This window comes from Arachis hypogaea, chromosome 19, assembly GCF_003086295.3.
Source record: "Arachis hypogaea cultivar Tifrunner chromosome 19, arahy.Tifrunner.gnm2.J5K5, whole genome shotgun sequence".
Lineage (NCBI taxonomy): Eukaryota > Viridiplantae > Streptophyta > Magnoliopsida > Fabales > Fabaceae > Arachis > Arachis hypogaea.
In genome coordinates this window covers 139093381-139111038 of record NC_092054.1, presented here as the reverse complement: position 1 = coordinate 139111038, position 17658 = coordinate 139093381, and the positions used below count along the sequence as shown (strand labels likewise).

General features: G+C 33.8%; 1 protein-coding gene and 1 long non-coding RNA gene across 3 annotated transcripts; both read right to left on the bottom strand.

Moving 5' to 3' along the window:
• Nucleotides 1-3657: 3657 nt before the first annotated feature.
• On the bottom strand, nucleotides 3658-10428 carry LOC112775850 (uncharacterized). Its single transcript, XM_025819746.3, has 16 exons — nucleotides 10016-10428; nucleotides 9820-9918; nucleotides 9240-9331; nucleotides 8962-9062; nucleotides 8197-8287; nucleotides 7865-7923; nucleotides 7618-7738; nucleotides 7277-7345; nucleotides 6570-6622; nucleotides 6374-6482; nucleotides 5681-5851; nucleotides 5445-5603; nucleotides 5232-5324; nucleotides 4935-5117; nucleotides 4489-4673; nucleotides 3658-4276 (listed from the first exon to the last, which is right to left on the bottom strand). The coding sequence occupies exons 1-16, from the start codon at nucleotides 10146-10148 to the stop codon at nucleotides 3931-3933; spliced, it is 2064 nt and encodes a 687-aa protein (XP_025675531.1). The 5' UTR covers nucleotides 10149-10428; the 3' UTR covers nucleotides 3658-3930.
• Nucleotides 10429-13524: 3096 nt separating this feature from the next.
• Nucleotides 13525-17336, bottom strand: LOC112779327 (uncharacterized). Of its 2 annotated transcripts, none has more exons than XR_011877279.1 (3): nucleotides 15501-17097; nucleotides 13775-15348; nucleotides 13525-13672 (listed from the first exon to the last, which is right to left on the bottom strand). It is a non-coding gene; the product is annotated as an uncharacterized lncRNA (long non-coding RNA). The 2 variants fall into 2 exon arrangements; XR_011877278.1 differs by adding an exon at nucleotides 17220-17336 and having other exon boundaries at nucleotides 13633-15348; nucleotides 15501-15670.
• Between the last annotated feature and the right edge of the window lie 322 nt (nucleotides 17337-17658).

Here is a 17658-nt window from a genome sequence, read left to right as displayed (position 1 = left end):
CAAAATTTAAATTTTCTCTTCCACACTAATTGGACTGTTCAATTAGTAGGCTTAATTTTTTTTACAAAGAAATTGGATGGTCCCATTTCTTCATCCTTGTTTTAGAAAAAACTGTCCCACATCCATGTCTAACACCCACATTTTCCACAATAACACATAATACACACATGCTTCTCATATAAAAAAAATGAGCATATATATTTAACAATAGTAAAATTTAATAATAAATAGAAATAAACGTCTAAATGTAAAATACACACGTTATATATTAAAAATAAAAAATAATAAAATAAAAGTGGACACATGAACCACTATATGAAATTGAGATTTAGGCCTACATAGATAATTATTGTAATTAGCTAAATAGAAAAGAAGGATTAAAGCACAATTTTCAATGAAGATTATAACTTTTTTAGGCTTTTACAACTAAGTTAGTGAAAGAAAAGAAGAAAAAAGGTTTGTGTGCGGTTGGCAGCAGGAGCATAGGATGCGTCACTGTCACGAAAAATGATTCCCAGAGAATGCAAATAGATCCATCCACCGCCATGTGGGGCCCACTTGCAAGTTCTTTGTTTTGTAGGAAAAAAGCACACTACCATACACCTTATTATATCTCTTCCCAATCTACATCCTCTTTTGGATACATTTTTAAGTCTGTTTCTTACTACTTATTAAAGTTAATATATCTATGAAGAAAAAGGAGTTTAAGGTTTTTGTGATTACTGAATTTTTACAAATTAAATGTCCTAAAGTAATTTTACAAGTGCCCATTTTTAAACTTTAGAAATTAGGAATGATTTCATAAACTTTAGAGAGTAAAAGTGTTGCTAGTCTTTTTTTTTTTTTATTTAACAATTAAGTGATTGTCAAAAATATTTGCAACCAACAAAATATTATGTGCACAAAAAAATTAATTATTATTATATATTTGTATATAAATACATATATTATTTAATACGTATTTTATAAGAATATCTGATTTGATAATTTTTTTTTTAATGTAATATAGTTTTTGTAAGCAATTAGAGTAAATACCTAAATTGGTTCTTAAAGAAATTAAATCGAACTTTTTATTTTTTAGAAATCCTTGAAATTTATTGTTGTTGGAGTCCTTTCATCACTTTTAATTGAATTTTTAATATGCGTGTTAGATAAAAAAAAATCTAACAAATATTATTATAAGACAATTAGATCTCAAAAATATTAATGTAAGATAAATTAATCCCCTTTAAAATGATAGAAAAACAGATTTGTTTGAAAAGGTAATTTTTTTAAAGACTTTTAAATAATAAAATTTTGTTAGAGACTAAAGTGTCCGATCAAACTTTTTTTAACGATCAATGTAAATATTTATTCATAGATTTTTTTTAATAATTATTGACTGTAGTAAAAAATATTAAATGTTTTTCTTTATGAAAATTAGGCGACTGCCAAAAATATCTTTATTTAAACATTTTGATACAATTATTAATTGTTAAAAATACTATTACTTTTTTTATAGTTAATTACCTTAAATGTTCTACCAATATAATTATTTTTAGTGACCATTAAGGTATACCGTATTATATCTAACAAATGAAACTTTATACACATCACAATATAAATTACATACTCTCCCAACTAGAAAAGGAAAGGGAAGATGTGCTTTAAAAGCTATTAATAGATACAAAGTAAGATGCAAATATATATAATAAATCATATTTTAGTTAATATATATCAATTGATGCACAACACGACCTATCACGTGCTCTATATAAAAATGAAAAATGTTCTTTTTCTAGACAAACAAATCTAAACAGTTCTAATTATTTTCATTTTTTAATATATTCAGTAAAACCTTTTCTAGTAAATAAATTAAATATCAATGAGATTAGTTTATTTTTATTATATGTTAACATAAAATCAATGATACTTATTACTTAATGAAATAATTACCATTTTTAAATTCACCAGAATCAGATTCGCAAATGATAAGCAACCGATTTGCTTGTCTAGCTAGAACAATATGAAATACTAAAATAATATAATAATCCATAAGAAGAAAAAACAATAACACATTGATATTATCAATAACAGTTATTAATTACATACACAACACAAGTGGTAGGCATTACTCATTGCCAACTAATTACTAATTATGTAACTAAATAATTATATATTAAAAAAATTATCTAATTCAATCCTACAAGAAAACGTGATAGCATGCAAATATTAATTAAAAGATACTCCAAAGCATACTACTAATATACTTAGAAGCATTAGGGTCTGAATGGTATTAATTGTTACCTTTGGGGGTGTTGGTTCTTTGTTGGAAATTCCTTTAATGCCGGAAGAGAAGAATGGTATAGAATCATACAAGCAAAACTATAGGGAAAGAAAATATAATTAAAATAAAAAAGGAAGGAGAAAGAGAGAAAGCATAGGGAAGAAGAAAAGAACATATGGCATACATAGTATTCTCCTGTATGTATTGATTAATGAGGGAGCATAGAAAAAGAAAAGTGTTATTGGGAAAGTGAAATGGAAGGTGTTGTCTCAAAATTTGACATGCTTGTAAGTTAGTAAGGATTCCTTTTGTTTCAGGATAGCCAGGCAAATTCATTCCTCTGCTTCTTAACTAAAAAAAAATTGAATCCTCTCTATTGATACTTATCACATTTAACAACATCAATTGAAAAAAAATTATATTCTAGTTAAAGAACTAATAATACGTAATCTTCTGGTAAAAAAAAAATAGTACTGCTTCATTAGAAATGGGAATGGATTATTATCTTTTTCTAATTATTTCTTTCAAAGAGCATAGAAACCTAATTGCATATTTTTTTAAACTAAAACTTTCGTAGAAAGGTTTAAATTACATAAATTTAATTAATTTTTTTTTTTGTACAATATAAAAACTTGACTTGGGAATTACATTAAACACATAAAAAGAAACTCAAAATCATTTCAATATATACACATGAACAATGCTTAGAAAGTGTTTGGCTCAAAATCCGCTTGATACCTAGTCTTTTCATATTATTATTTGTTTACTTCACAAATAGATTAAGGAGTTTTCATTAGATTTAATTAAGGCCAATTTTCTCTCTATTATATTTTACTTCCTTATGCTACTGCTAACCACTACTGGTTGCCGATATATGACCACCGACGGTACCTGGCAACCACCATCACCACCAACAACTACTTAGCATTGGCAACGCTGCCTTTCCAGCAACTACCACCACTAGCAACCACCTCTTGCCCCACTGTCACTAGCTACCCGTGCAACAACGATCGACCATTGCCGATAACTACCACCATGCCGCCAACAACCAAAACGCAATGCCTGGAAACACCACCTTTCGATGCTGATACCTATTTCTTTTTGTAATTTTGAATTAATTTTCATGTGTGAAACCAAACTCTATGACGAAGAAATTAATTCATTTTTCTTACATCACCGGTTCTGTTTTATTGTACATATGTAGATTTTGAAAGTTGCAAAACATCTCCTTAAAGACTGCAATGAAATCATTGAAATTTTATGTCCAACATCATGGTAGATCTAATAATAAAATAGGATAACACCTTCACCATACTATGTTATATGTATAAATAAGTTCTTAATTCATATATAAATTTTTCTTTCAATTTTAGTCCAGTAAAACTTTAAAATGGCCATTCTAATTACTGTCGTTAATTCCATTAAGCACGTAATAAATGAAATATAATACAACAAAAATGCCTAAAGCCATGCCAATTAGTGCCTTAAGCCCTCTATATGTGCCATAGAAATGGCGAGTGAACTATAAAAGTTAAGCAACATTAGAACTTAAGACTAATTCCATCCCTCCACCCAGCCTAAACATTTTTAATGAAAAAGAAAAATGAAGCAAAATCATATTTAAAGAATCAAATGACATTATACTTTAAGAGAGTAAAAGGGCATTATCTCCGTCCTCTTCTGCCATTGCCACGGTTCCCTCTATTCCCTCTACCGCGAAAGCCTCCTCCTCTTGGCGGCTTAAGTCCCAAAGACTGAACTCCTCTCCTTTTCTGGTGTGGCTTTTCTTGGTCCTCGTCGTCTTCTCTGTACTTGGCTTTGCTTCTCGCTGTGAAAGTTATTTCCCGCGATCCTCCTGGACCCTGCTTAACACCATTCGGTACACTACGAGAATATTGTTGATCTTTGAGAGCTGCCACTCTATCCCCCATAGGAAGTGATTCCTCACCAGCAAGTGACTTCTGACTCCAGAACGCCTCTGCGTGCTGCTCATTCTTAACTTCATACATTCTGTGCACATAACAAGGAAAATTATCTCAGTAATTAAGAATCAACAAAGAAGAAAAAAACAAAATGGCATGTTCTACAAACAGGAAGCCAATAGTGTAAAGAACTTGACTTCATAGATGATGAAAACTAGACTCTTTTATTATAATAACTGGATAGAAAGCACCAAATCCTGATTGATAAGAGCCTCTGCAAATTGGTAATAGATTCTTTACCTTGGTACCCGAGGTTTCGAAAGTTCATCTTCTGATGATGCTGATACATCAGTCTCACTTTCACTTTGATCATCATCCGACTCAGCAGGTTCAAAATGCTCTTCTAGCAAGGAAGGTTGCTTCTTAGAACCACCTACGGGATGTAAAGCCAGATATTCGTCTGAGGTCTCCTTAATCTCGTATTCCTGAAATAAAAGTAGCATGAGTAACTGTCTGAAAGAGGAAATATCATGTTCAAAGTGGAGAATTAATAAAACAAACTCTATGCATAAGCCAAATGTCCCATACGTGCTCTCACTTACATTAATAAAATTTTAACTTACAAGCATCTAAATTTACAGTGCATCCAAAAATAAATATTTATCGGTACAAGGTATGAGCTTTAATTTATCTCAGCCTATTTGTTAAAGGACTAATAACAACTGGTATATTTCTGATTGTAGTACCTTGTTTGTAAATATCGCTTTAAATCGCTCGTCTTGAAGATCTTCCATGATAAGCCCTTTCTTTTTCTTGGATGACTTTTTATTTTCATCATCACCAGCATCTCTGTTCTCATTTTCAGCTTCTTCACTTTCAAGGAGGCGTGCTGCAAGTTTCCGATTAATTTTGGGTAATTTTTTCCTTATCTGCAAGGGAAACAATTTAGGCAAGACCATGGATTAGTATTCCAGTCTATATCATTTAATCACCCTTAGCTACTTAAATACGAAAAGAAATCAATTATGAGTGAAGGAATCAACTGTAATTCGAGAGGCACGTTCAGCCTCCATCTTCTCTCTCTTCTGTTGTTCAATGTAAGCTTCATATTCAAAAGGATCCGCCAGTGCTTTAGCCTACAAAAATGTTGATATATCATATGAAAGCACGGAAACAGAATCCAGAGCATCTAGCAATACAATATCAGCATTACACCAATTCAGAAGTATGTATAAAAAAGTATCAGCAAAACTCACCTTTTTGTATAATGCATAATTAATGAAGTACCCATGCATATAGGCTCTAAGCAAATTAGTCCCAATTAGGTTTGTCAAATTTAATCTCTCAAGCTCTTCCTTTGTCAAAAATTTGTAATGATCATAGATAGTTGTCTGTCCACCTGTGTCTAGCTCCTCCTGTAAAAATAGTTCTAATGTCAAAACAAGTAATAGACTAGCTAATCCTATAATCAAATAAAATAGTTAACACATACTGTGAAATTTTCTATAGAGGAACACCACTTAGGAGCAGGTCCAAGGGATGGTATGAAGTATGATGGTATTTGGCTACTGTCTAAGGCCAGCAAGATCAAACCACTGCCAGGAAATGTACATACATCATTGATTTTTCCACCTGTAGGCTCAATGCTGGTCATGCCTTCTCCCTGAAACCATTTCATAACCAATCATATGACAAGTGACAACCAATGTTGATGAACATACCTGAATTCAGTCATTACTAAAATGTGTAAGAAATCATATAGGGCTCATCTAAAGAATAGATCATACATGTACACGAGACATCAACGAGTGAGCATAGAAATGTTGGTGTACTCGCCATTTCTATGGCAAATATAGAGGGCTTAAGGCATAAGTTGCCATGGCTTTAGGGCAATTTTGTTGCATTATATTTAGCCTAAGATATACTGGTTTTTTGTTGCGATTCTTGTTCCTTGCTCCCAATTTTTTAAGTTCCATCAAGATGAGTTATTTTTTTGTGGAAGTTTCATATGGTTTGTGCTTTTCATTTTTTTTTTTTTGGGAAAAATTTCCTTTGTTTTTCTCCTCTCACTGATATAAAAGCTGGCTCAGCTGTTAGTATTTGATACATGCTATGGATGACGATATGGTAAGCATAGAAATGTTAATATGAAAATATAATAGCAGGAATGACAGATCTTATCTACCGTTTCAGGATCCCATATTCTAACGACGTGATCATCGCTGGTAATCAACATAGATTGTTCATAGTTAAGAGTCCGATGCCACTTAATATCCAATATGGGACTGCCATACCTGTGAGACAAATTTTAAGCAACCATTAGTTACGAAGTATATATGTTAATACAAACATAAATCTCTGGAACAAGGATGTTAGCTTACATATGATCCTGTATTCGTATTGGATGGGATGAGCGAAGGTCGTAGATGAGAACCTGCATGTGCAAATATTAAATGTAAACAAAATCCATAATTTCGTATTCAAGGGAAAGAAAGGTTGCACCTGCAGACCCAGTTCAGCAAAAGAGAACTTGCATTCCCCACCGCATATAAGATCTCTTTTTAAGGTAAAGGTACCAACTACTAAGGTCTATCCTTATAAATAACAGAGAAGAAACACAAGATTATTCCGGTCTTCAATGCTCCCATGACAAGTTTGTACTGTCTAAATAAACTATGTCTACTAAGAGACAATTATTTCCAAGCAAAACATAACTTTTTCTTTCTTTCCTTTTTTTTGAATTATATACTTTGCATCTGAAACTAGCTTAAACTTCAGAACAAGGAAACTGTGCCAATGAATTATTCACAGTACAAGTTCGTTATGCCCTTGATTGAGGGACGGGCAAAATGTTACAGTGTAATTTCTAAGGAAGACCATTCACTTGTTTTTCTTACACTTAATTTTGTATCACTTCTAGGTATATGCAATACCAAATACAGCCTTGCCACAAAATCCCATGTTGCATCAAATATGACCATTTTCCACTTATTCACTAATAAGATGACATATTCTACAAAACAAATAAGTTTTATCATATAAGCAACATAAGTGTTTGGTTTCTGATATTAGTAAAATAGGATCACACCTTTCCTGCACTACTTCCAACAGCCATTAAGAAACCACCATCTCCATCAAACTCCAATGCAGTGACCCCCTACAGATACAGAAATGTTGCCGAATGAAGATGTCAGTTAAGCAACACAATCTACAACCTCGGGTACAACATTGAGAAAAGGGAGAATGATACATATTTCCGACCATTTGAAACATGAAAAAAACGAATAAGTGGCTAACAAATCAAACATATCATATTTTGGTCAATGATATTTGCCTTGCACCAAAGGCTTTGGCACATCCAAAATAGTAAATAATAAAATATCATCTCAGGTACACAGAAAATTTGAATGCCTCCACATGTTCTACTACCTGATCAACATCGCCACTAGGTCCGACTGCATCAATTCTGCCAACTGAAGATCTCACACGCATGTCAAAGCATTCGACAGCACCATCTTCACCACCACAGGCAACTAGTCCATGAAGCTTGCTAAATTTGCAAATTCAGAATTTCAGATACAATTTTAGTTACACTTATTCATACCAAGCATATGATACAGTGCTCTTATAAATGAAAGGAAATAAAGCCACTCAGTATTTAAGTTCCACTACATACCTTCTTGAAACCACATTCAATGCAGGGGATTGTGTATTGAGGGAGGAAAGAAATCGCCCCTGACATGCAAAGAAAGGTAGATCTATAAGTAAGACAAGTAAAAACAAGTGTTGCCCCAATTCTTTGCAAGAAATACACCAAACGAAATACAGAACAGAACATGATGTTTATACCAAATATAGGAATTCCACTCCAAATTCCAAAGAGTACCATGAGAATATAATTTAAAGTTTGCACCTTCAGATTTCGTTCACAAAGTTCAACCAATACGAAAAAATCAATATTCATGACACTAGTGATGCCTTTGAAACAAAAACTTAAAGCTTGAATACCTGCTCTAAGTTAATTCTGTACAATTCTGGGGAAGAGGCAGCACAAAGCAAATCACAAGACCAGCTGTCATATGTAATATCCCTTCCCATTCTGTCAAACAAGAACATCATGGCATGTAATCAAACTCATGAATTTTGATTATAATTATAGAAGACTTACTAGGATCAAGTGAAGTAGAAATATCATGCTACATTTAACCAGAGGGTCAACTGCAGCTGATCATGTAAATAAACCAGAAATATATGAAAAATACAGACAAATGCAAGGAAAGCTGCTATTGCATATTCGTGCTAACAACTCAAGATTCAAGAATCAACGTAATTAGCTAAGCCAAACAGTATAACAAGAAACAGATTTTCCAAATCATAACCAAGTGGTAAAGCACATCGAAAATCAAATGGAAATATTGAAGGAACATTTGGTTTGATCCTTTTAAGTAAGGTGATTAGCTAAAGCAGAACAAACATAATATAGTTTATTTTGGATGGCAAGCAGAGTTTCAATTGAAGAAGCTCCGTTTTTTCCTTTTACCAATGTGTCCAACAAAACGTGAAAGTTCCGTTTGCGGTGGAATGAATCTTAAACAGACTGCATTAAGCAATAGACTGATCAACTAATGCTAACATCCAAGTTTAATTGTCAGTACATATTTCTTTATTGAAGGATAAATTACCATTCAGTCACCAAAAGTATACATTTCTATAAACCAAAATGCTAGGCACCTAAAGAATTCATCATTATATTTTAGTAGAGGGAAATAAAACCTTGGTATTCGCAAACTGTAATGTTTTCCATATTTTGCATGTAGACAAACAGAGCGGTCAGCACATAAAAATGCTAGTTTCGAATAGTCATCTGTTAGAACCTGCATAAGCAAAATTATTCAATTACTAAAATAACAAATTGAGAAAATATGCAGGTAAACTCAAGCAACAAACCAATATGCAAATGAGGACAGTTTAAAACACATAACAAAAAATTAAGACAAAAACAATCAGGTTGCTAACCACTTTCTTCTTTAAACTAAAGATAGTTTCAGTACCTGAAAATCAATAATCTCTGAATCCAAATGCCTTTCAAACTTCAATCCTAGCTCCCGTACCTCGTATACTTTTACTTGTGGTGGATATATACCTACAATATTGAATCACCATGAGTGCCAAACTTTGAAATTAATACCTACTTACCTATCTTTTCATGCCACTTTTCCTACACCATCATGTCATTTATGGAATCTCAAGAGATCTCACTGAAATGCTAATATCCTATTATCTTCCCCCCACATGATTGATAACAATTGCAAGTTGCAACTGCTGTCCATTTTTTTTTCTCAAGGCCCAAGTTGCTTTAAAATAGTTTACCCACAATAACATCAAATTCCTAACGATCCTAGTTTTGAATTTGTAAGTGCTCCTTCGCAACATCCTCTCTAAAGAAAACTAACCATGGTCTTTAGACATGTTTTACTTGCTCAAACTGCTATTTGCAGTACTTGGTGCAATAATCCATGAATAATCAATGACTAATTTTCCGTATCACACTTCACAAAATTTTCCTCCTTGTTACTTAATCATCATTACTAATTAATAACGCACACACACATAAGCATGAATTTGAAGTACCTGAAGCTATGATATACTCGCCATCAGGAGTTGCCTTAATCTTGGTGGTTGCAGTTGTGAACCTCAAATCCTCGATCAATTGCACATTCTGCGTGTAACCTAGCAAACAAGTAAATAAATAAAGTGATGAACAAAAAGAACAATGCAAACCTAACAGTGGAAAATAGGAATAGAGAAAATAAAAAGGAGGAAGTACTTTTGACGTTGCGATGTGATTTCTGCTTCTTAGTGGGGAGCCAGGAAGCGAGTGAGGGTTGCTGGGAAGCTATTGTGTACATCTTCACGCCGTTTATCGACGTTGACTTCATGCCGCCATCTCGGGTCGCCATTTTCGCTTCTTAGATGCACAAACACACAGAAAGTGAAGTTTGAAGACGGTGAGGTTTGTTTTCGAGGTTTTTGCTCTTGCCGCCTCTCTTCTATTCTACTGAAGAAGAGGGGCGACGCGACGATGAGAGTCGCGAGGCGGAGAGAGGGAGGACTCCGGAGAGGCAGACGGCGACTTGCAGAGGGTGTGAACTGTGAACGGTGCGGCGACCCAGATACTCAGTGTTGAAAGCTTGGAGAGGCAGCAGCACAAACACTTTAGAACTTATGTTAGGTTGAGTTAAAATAGTCTACAATCATTTTACATATTTATCCCAAAAATATTATTTGCGAATCAAAATCAGCCCCTATTAATTTATTTTATATTTTAATATATTTTATATTAGTCACTAATTTTGATGTCCGCTATAAATGATTGATTTATATTCTTTCGCTACAAAAAATTAGATACGATGGTATTAATTTTTTTATTTTTATCAAAAATATGAAAATTCAAACTCGTGACCTGTTAGATAAATATAGAAAAATTATATCATTTGAGTAATAATTTATTGGTGATGGTATTAATCTACTTTGTTTTAATAAATTCAAAATGTATATTAAAAAATATCAAATTATTAAAAGATAGAAAATATCTAACACCCTGATAAAAAATTTTGGCTCTCAGTATTTAAAATAATAAAAATATATATTTTATACATTATATATAGAGTTAAGTATTTTTTTTGTCCCTAAAGTGTGAGGCTAAAATTAAAATTGTCATCGACCTTTTTTTATTATTAAAATCATCCTCAACGTTACAAAACGTTATAAAATCGTCCTTTTCTACTTTAATTTTATTTTTTTACCAAATTACCCTTAATAATTAATATAAATAATAAAAATAATATTAAAAAATAAAAACAAAACCCTTTCCCCCATGTACTCCCACTCCCGTATCTCTTCCTTTTCTTCTCTCCCCATCTCCTTCCTCATCCTCTTCTCTATTCAGCCTTTCTTTCGGTGCGCAAGAAAAATGAAAGATGAGTCTTTGAACTGTGTTCCCAAGATTTGATGAATTTCATTGACATTGAAGGAGTAATGAATTCGCATGCTCGAATTGTTGGCACCCAATCTTATCAGCTGAAGCTAGGAGAAATTGGGCAAGGTCAATGTCCCTATTTTCCACTTCAGACAAAATCATGAAACCAATTTGAGCATAAGGATGCATTGGCATGAACCAATTATCTTGCCATTGTGAAGAGTATTGCACATACCTTGTTCCTGCCAATCTTACTATTTCCTCTGTTGATAACTTCTGGGGACTAATGCTAGTGCTAGTTTTCGCTTCTTCGTTGGCGCCGCTTAAGTTTCTCCGTCCTAACTTCTGGAACCTGCTTCCGTAACTATAGAGGAGCTCTCATGAAGGAGGCGGAGGTCTTTTCCTTTTACCTTTCTCACTTCATTGTTTACTTCAACCTCTACCTCAGCCTCCTCCCTACTTTACTCTCTCCACCCAAATCTTCAACAACAACAATACCAACAATTTTTTTTTTAATTTAAAAAAAATCAAACAAAACCAACATAGAATCAACAATAACATTATATCCAAATTCAAAAATCCATCACAACAACAACACTAACTATTTTTTTAATTTCAAAAAAATCAAACAAAACTAACACAGAATCAACATCTCAGATTCAAAAATTCATCAACAATAACAGCAATCTTTCAAAATTCAAGACAGAAATTTCCAAATTCTAATCCTTCAAACTCAAGAGAGAGAACGCAGAAGAGAGAAAAAAGAGAGAAGAGAGAAAAAAGATAGAAGAGAAAAACTCAGAGAAGAGAGGTGGTGTTGCTGCCGTCCGTCGCCGTCGCGGTTGAAGGAAAGAGGAGGACGAAGCGACGGCACGGAAGCTACGACCGTCGTCGTCACCGTCGTCGTCACCAGCTATAGCTGAGGAGAGGACAGATCGAGCGAGGAGAAAGAGCAAAGCCCCTCACCACCAAAAGCTCGACGACGGTGATGGAGCCCGACGTCGACAGAGCAGCTCTCCGCCATCACTCTTCCCTGTCGTCACCTCCTCCTTCTTCCTTTCCTTTCTTCTCCCTTTGTTCCTCTCTTCTCTCGTTCCCTCTCTCATCTCCTCGTTTTGTCTCTCTCTAGTCACGACACAATGGCGACATCGACGATGACGGCGGCGGCCGCACTCTTCCCCGCCGTCACCTCCCTTTTCTTCCTTTCCTTTTCTTTCTTCTTCCCCTGTTTCTCTCTTCTTTTGTTTGTCTTTTTTTTTTTTCTGTCTTAGGTAGGGATAAGAGGTGGGGTGGGGGTAACCGAGTAAGGGGGTGGAATGGGATGATTTTTTTTAATATTTTTTATTTTTGTTTAAAGGGTAAAATTGTCAAAATATGTTGTTTATGGACAAAAGGATGATTTTATAATGTTTTATAACGTTAAGGATGATTTTAATAACAAAAAAAGGTCGGAGACGAATTTGATTTTCACCCCAGACCTTAGGGACGAAAAAAGTACTTAACCCTTATATATAATAAAAAATTTAGAAAGTCAATACTAATTCAGTTAACTAATTTAGAAAAAAAACTATGTTTGAAAGGAAAATAATATAAAAAAAATCAGAAATTAAAACAATAAAAATATCTAAAATTTAAGTAAACAATATTTAAACTTTAAATAATTTAATTTAAAATATAACTTTTAGATTTAATATTTAAAAAGTTTAATTATTTTGTTACTTTTTATAATTTTATCAAATTTATAATTAAATTCTTATATTTTTTTTAATTAGGTCCTTATACTATTTTTAATCTTGTAATTAGATCATTATCAATGTAAAAAATATTAAACTTAATGGAATATTTTTTTTACAAATTGAAAATAATCACAATTAAGAATCTAATTAGATATTTGATCACATATTTTTTTGGGAGAAATATTTCGTTAATTTTAAACTTTTTGATACAAAAAATACCTAATTATAAAATTAAAAGTAATATAAGAACCTAATTGAAAAAAATATATAAAAACCTAATTGCAAATTTGATAAAATTATAAGAACTAACAAAATAATCAAATCTATTTAGAACTTAGAATTTAAAGTTTAGAATAGTCGATGGTGGTGGTTGTCGGGAAAAAAATTGTGGTGTTAAGAGAAAGAATATACATAAGTGAAAGGAGATAAAATAGTAATTTCAAAAATATATGGGCAAGTGGATTTGTTTGGTTGTGATTAGAGACAGAATTAGGCTAAACATCCTATGCGGGACCTGACTTACAGTTGGCCTGCTTTAGCCTGACCTAATTAAGAAAATATTCAAATCCAAGCCTAGGATAAAATCTTTTATCTTAATATGCATGACTCGCGCAAGTGAAGTTGTTTAATTAAGATTTTATTAATTGCTTTGCTCTAGCTCTTACAAGGAGAGAAAATTCTTTCTCGCATTGAGAGATAATCCCGAACATTGGTTATGTAAATCCACTCTTTAAAGCCATAAACATCCATTCTTTCAAACTCTAACTATCTACATTAAACCAAAACACATTTCTATTAACAACATTACAATAATATCCAACTACGAATATAACAGTATACATCTAATATTGCAATAGGCATCTCCACTTACCAATGGCTAACTTTGGACTGATTTTATTAAAGGCCAAACAATCACTATCAACCTCAACAGGAGCCCAGGTTCTGATCCAGATTGCTTCAACTTGGTGGACAAAGTTATCTTAGAGAAAAAAAATGAAGTTCAAGGTATGTAAGAACACTCTACTTGGCTTGTTGGGTAACCCAACAAGAGTAGCTTTTTCTGAGGTAGGGAGAAACAAGTTTCTTATTAGATTCAAGGATAGGAACAACAAAAAGTAGATTATTAACAATGGGCCATGGAGCATTAGAAAAAACTTGTTAAACTTACAACCTTGGTGTCAAAATGTATCCATATATGAAGTGGGTCATGAGTTTATGGTGTTTTGGGTCCATCTTTATGGACTCCCTGAGAAATTACATGAGAGCAGAAACAGCATCAACAATAGAAAATATAGTGGGAATCTTAGAGGAAGTGGAGGATCCCATAATAGATGGGATGTTAATGAGTAATTTTCTGAGATTCAAGGTCGCGATAGACATCACTAAACCTCTACAAATTGACTTCTGGATGGCAAGAGATCATCTCCCTAAGACTTGGATAAGCTTTAAGTATGAACATTTACAGGATACTTTCTGCCTCAATTGTGGAATCATAGATCATGACAAGAGGAGATGCAAGAACCAGATGGCCATGTCAATCCGAGACCCAAATGAACCAAGGTATACAAAAGAGCTTAGTACCAGCCATGTGAGAGCTCTAGTTCGAAGGAGCCTTGATTTGGAAGATAAATCCATGACTCAGGAAGTTGGAGGAGAAGCGCAAGCGCATGGAATACAAATACAACAACAAGAGAAAGGGAATAACTAGAAAGCTGAGGATAGTGCGAAGAACCAACAGGTAAAGCAAAAATCTGAACAAGAAGTGATATCAGGAAAGAGGCTCTTTGAAATAAGGGAAAGTGGAAGCGGCTTTGGTAACTTAGGGGTGCAGGAGGAGATAGCAAATCCACTAATATAAGCAAGAGGTACAGTTAACCGAGAAGGATGACTAATCTATCACCTTAGTGATTTAATCCAAGAGCTTAAGAAAATGAAAGCTAAACAAGTAAGGGGGAATATGGGGAGATACTAAAAACAGATGGAACTATGAACCACAATTTTCTAATTGGACCAGTCTCCAAGTTAAGACCCAACCAAAACAAGAAAAAAGAAAAAATCCAGCTAGAAAAAATGAGTCCAACAAGAAACAAAGATAATTGGACCAAAAATTTCAATAAAATGGCTGAGCCAGAACAGACAAACCCAGCAAGAAAACTTTCAACAAATGGTGCAGGGCCATGGACTAGGCTGTGGGCTATACACATAGGAAATGGAGAGTCATATGGAAAAATTGATTAAAAAAGAGTAATAATACATCAGCTAATGATAGGACATAAGACACACATGAAAACTCAGAGTTGCACGAGAAGATGATATGGGCTATCAGAGACAAGTCAAAATAAAAGGAGGGAAAAAAGAGAGAAAAAGAAAGACAGATTCACATGGATGGAAAAGGAGGTATATACATCGTGGAGTTAGCTTCTGATGATGAAAAAGAACCCATACCTGAAGAGCAAGGAGCAAACGAAAACAACTATTAAAAAAAGGAGTTAATAATCTGCATCAAGGATAGACTACAATTAAAGAGGGAAGGAGAATGTAAACCAAAATTTCATAGCAGACAATGAATGGAATGACTTAGAAGAAGAGGGAAGAACCTAGAAGAGCTTCAGAAGTTGTGAAGAAGAAGAAAGCACCACCAGAGCATTGGAAATCCCGAGAATCCAAAACATGGTTGAGGAGGTGGGCCTAACTATGGCCCAACGCAGCCATGATCGTCCTCAATTGCAATTGTTGCGAAATAAGGGACGCCGCAACATTTGTGGAGCTAAAGGGCATGTGCAAAAAATATAAGCCAGCTGTTATTTTCCTAATAGAAACTAGAGCAAAATATGACATAATTAAGATGCTATCTAGGAAGTTGTATTATGATAAGTTCTTCTGTGTAGAACTCTGGGGCCTGTTCGGCGGTCTAAGTATTTTATGAAAAAGTAATTTGAATATTGAAGTTTACTCTTGGTATCAAAATTAGATTGACTCATACTGATACCAATATTGTGGATAGGTGGGATTGTGCTTTTCTATATGGGAACCCGAACTTCAAACAAAGAAAGATGTTGTGGAGGAAGCTATCACCATCAAACCAAGACACACCAAGGTGCTTCATAAGAGACTTTAATGACATCTTTCAATAAGAGGAAAAGATAGGCATGCATCCAAAATCTAAAGCACAATTAGAAGAATTTAAGAACTTTGTGGATAGTAATGCATTAATGGATTTGGAGCCAAAAGGTAACAAATACACCTGGTTTAGTAATCCTCGGGATGAAGTCATCACTAGAGAAAAGTTGGACAGGGCTATGGTCAATTGGAAGTGGAAGGCTATGCTTAAACACGCCACTCTCACTGCGCTACCAACCATATCTTCAGACCACAGCCCACTAATATTATCCACTAAACAAAAACATAAAACCACCAAGCTCTTTAAATATGAAGCTTTATAGGATAGTGAAATTTGTGAAAAAATAATAAAAAGGGATGGGAGAAGGAATCGGTCAGGACAGGAGAGTGGATCAAGTGCTGAACAAAATGAAAAATTGCAAGCTAGAACACATTAATTGGAGTAGGAGCACTTTTAGAAGAGTAGACAGAGAGATGGTAGAATAAAATTGTAGGCCTTCAAAACTCTAATTTCTCTAGCAATAAACAACAGCTGATTCAAGAAGTTAAGGAAGAATTATCAAAGTTGTAGATTCAAGAAGAGAAATTTTGGGGACAAAGAGCGCGACTCAAGTGGTTGAAATGTGGGTGACAAAAACACAGCTTTTTTTCATGCGTCAATGATCTAGAGAAGAGACAAGATTAGAATTGAGAAGCTGAAAGACACTAATGGGCACTGGGTGTAGGGACAAACAGAGGTTATGAAGCTTATTGAAGATCATTACACCAAGCTTTTTATGAGTAGAGAAAAGGTGAACATGAAAGAGTGTATAAGGAAAATTCCAAGCAGAGTGATGGAGGAAATGAATAAGAATATAACAAAGCAAGTCACAGATGAAAAAAAAAAAAAGAAGCAGCTTTTAGCATGGGCAGTGCTCTAGGACCAGATGGGCTAAATAGACTCTTTTACCAAAAACATTGGGGTGTAATTGGAAATGACATTTGCAAGGTAGTGAAAAGATTCTTTGAAGATGGGAAGCTTCCCAAGGAGATAAATGAGACTCATGTGGTACTCGTTCCCAAAGTCAAGCAAGCAGAGAGCCTAAACCAACTGAGACATATTAGTTGTTGTAATTACATCTATAAAATCATTTCAAAGCTAGTAGTAAAAAGACTCAAAGGGATCATGGGAAAATTATTTCTCCAGTCCAAAGTACCTTTGTTAGTGACAGGTTCATCCAGGACAATATCATTATTGTGCAGGAAACTTTTCACAATCTAACCAAAGAAGGAAAAAAGACTCTCAGGATTTAGCAATCAAACTAGATATGAACAAAGCCTATGATAGGATGAAATAGGATTACTTGGAGGAAGTTCTAAAGGCTTTTAGATTTGATGGAAAGTGGATAAGATGAACCATGAACTATGTAAAAAGTGTCATATACAAAGTCAAGATCAATGGAAATTTGTCCAATGAGGTCATTTCACAAAGAGGATTGAGACAGAAAGACCTTTTTCTCCTTATTTATTTTAGCAGCAAAAGCTTTTGTTATTCTCATGGACTTGGCATACAATGACAAATTAATATCTGGAGTCAAATTAACACATATATCACCTAGCATAACTCATCTATTATTTATTGATGACTGCATTATT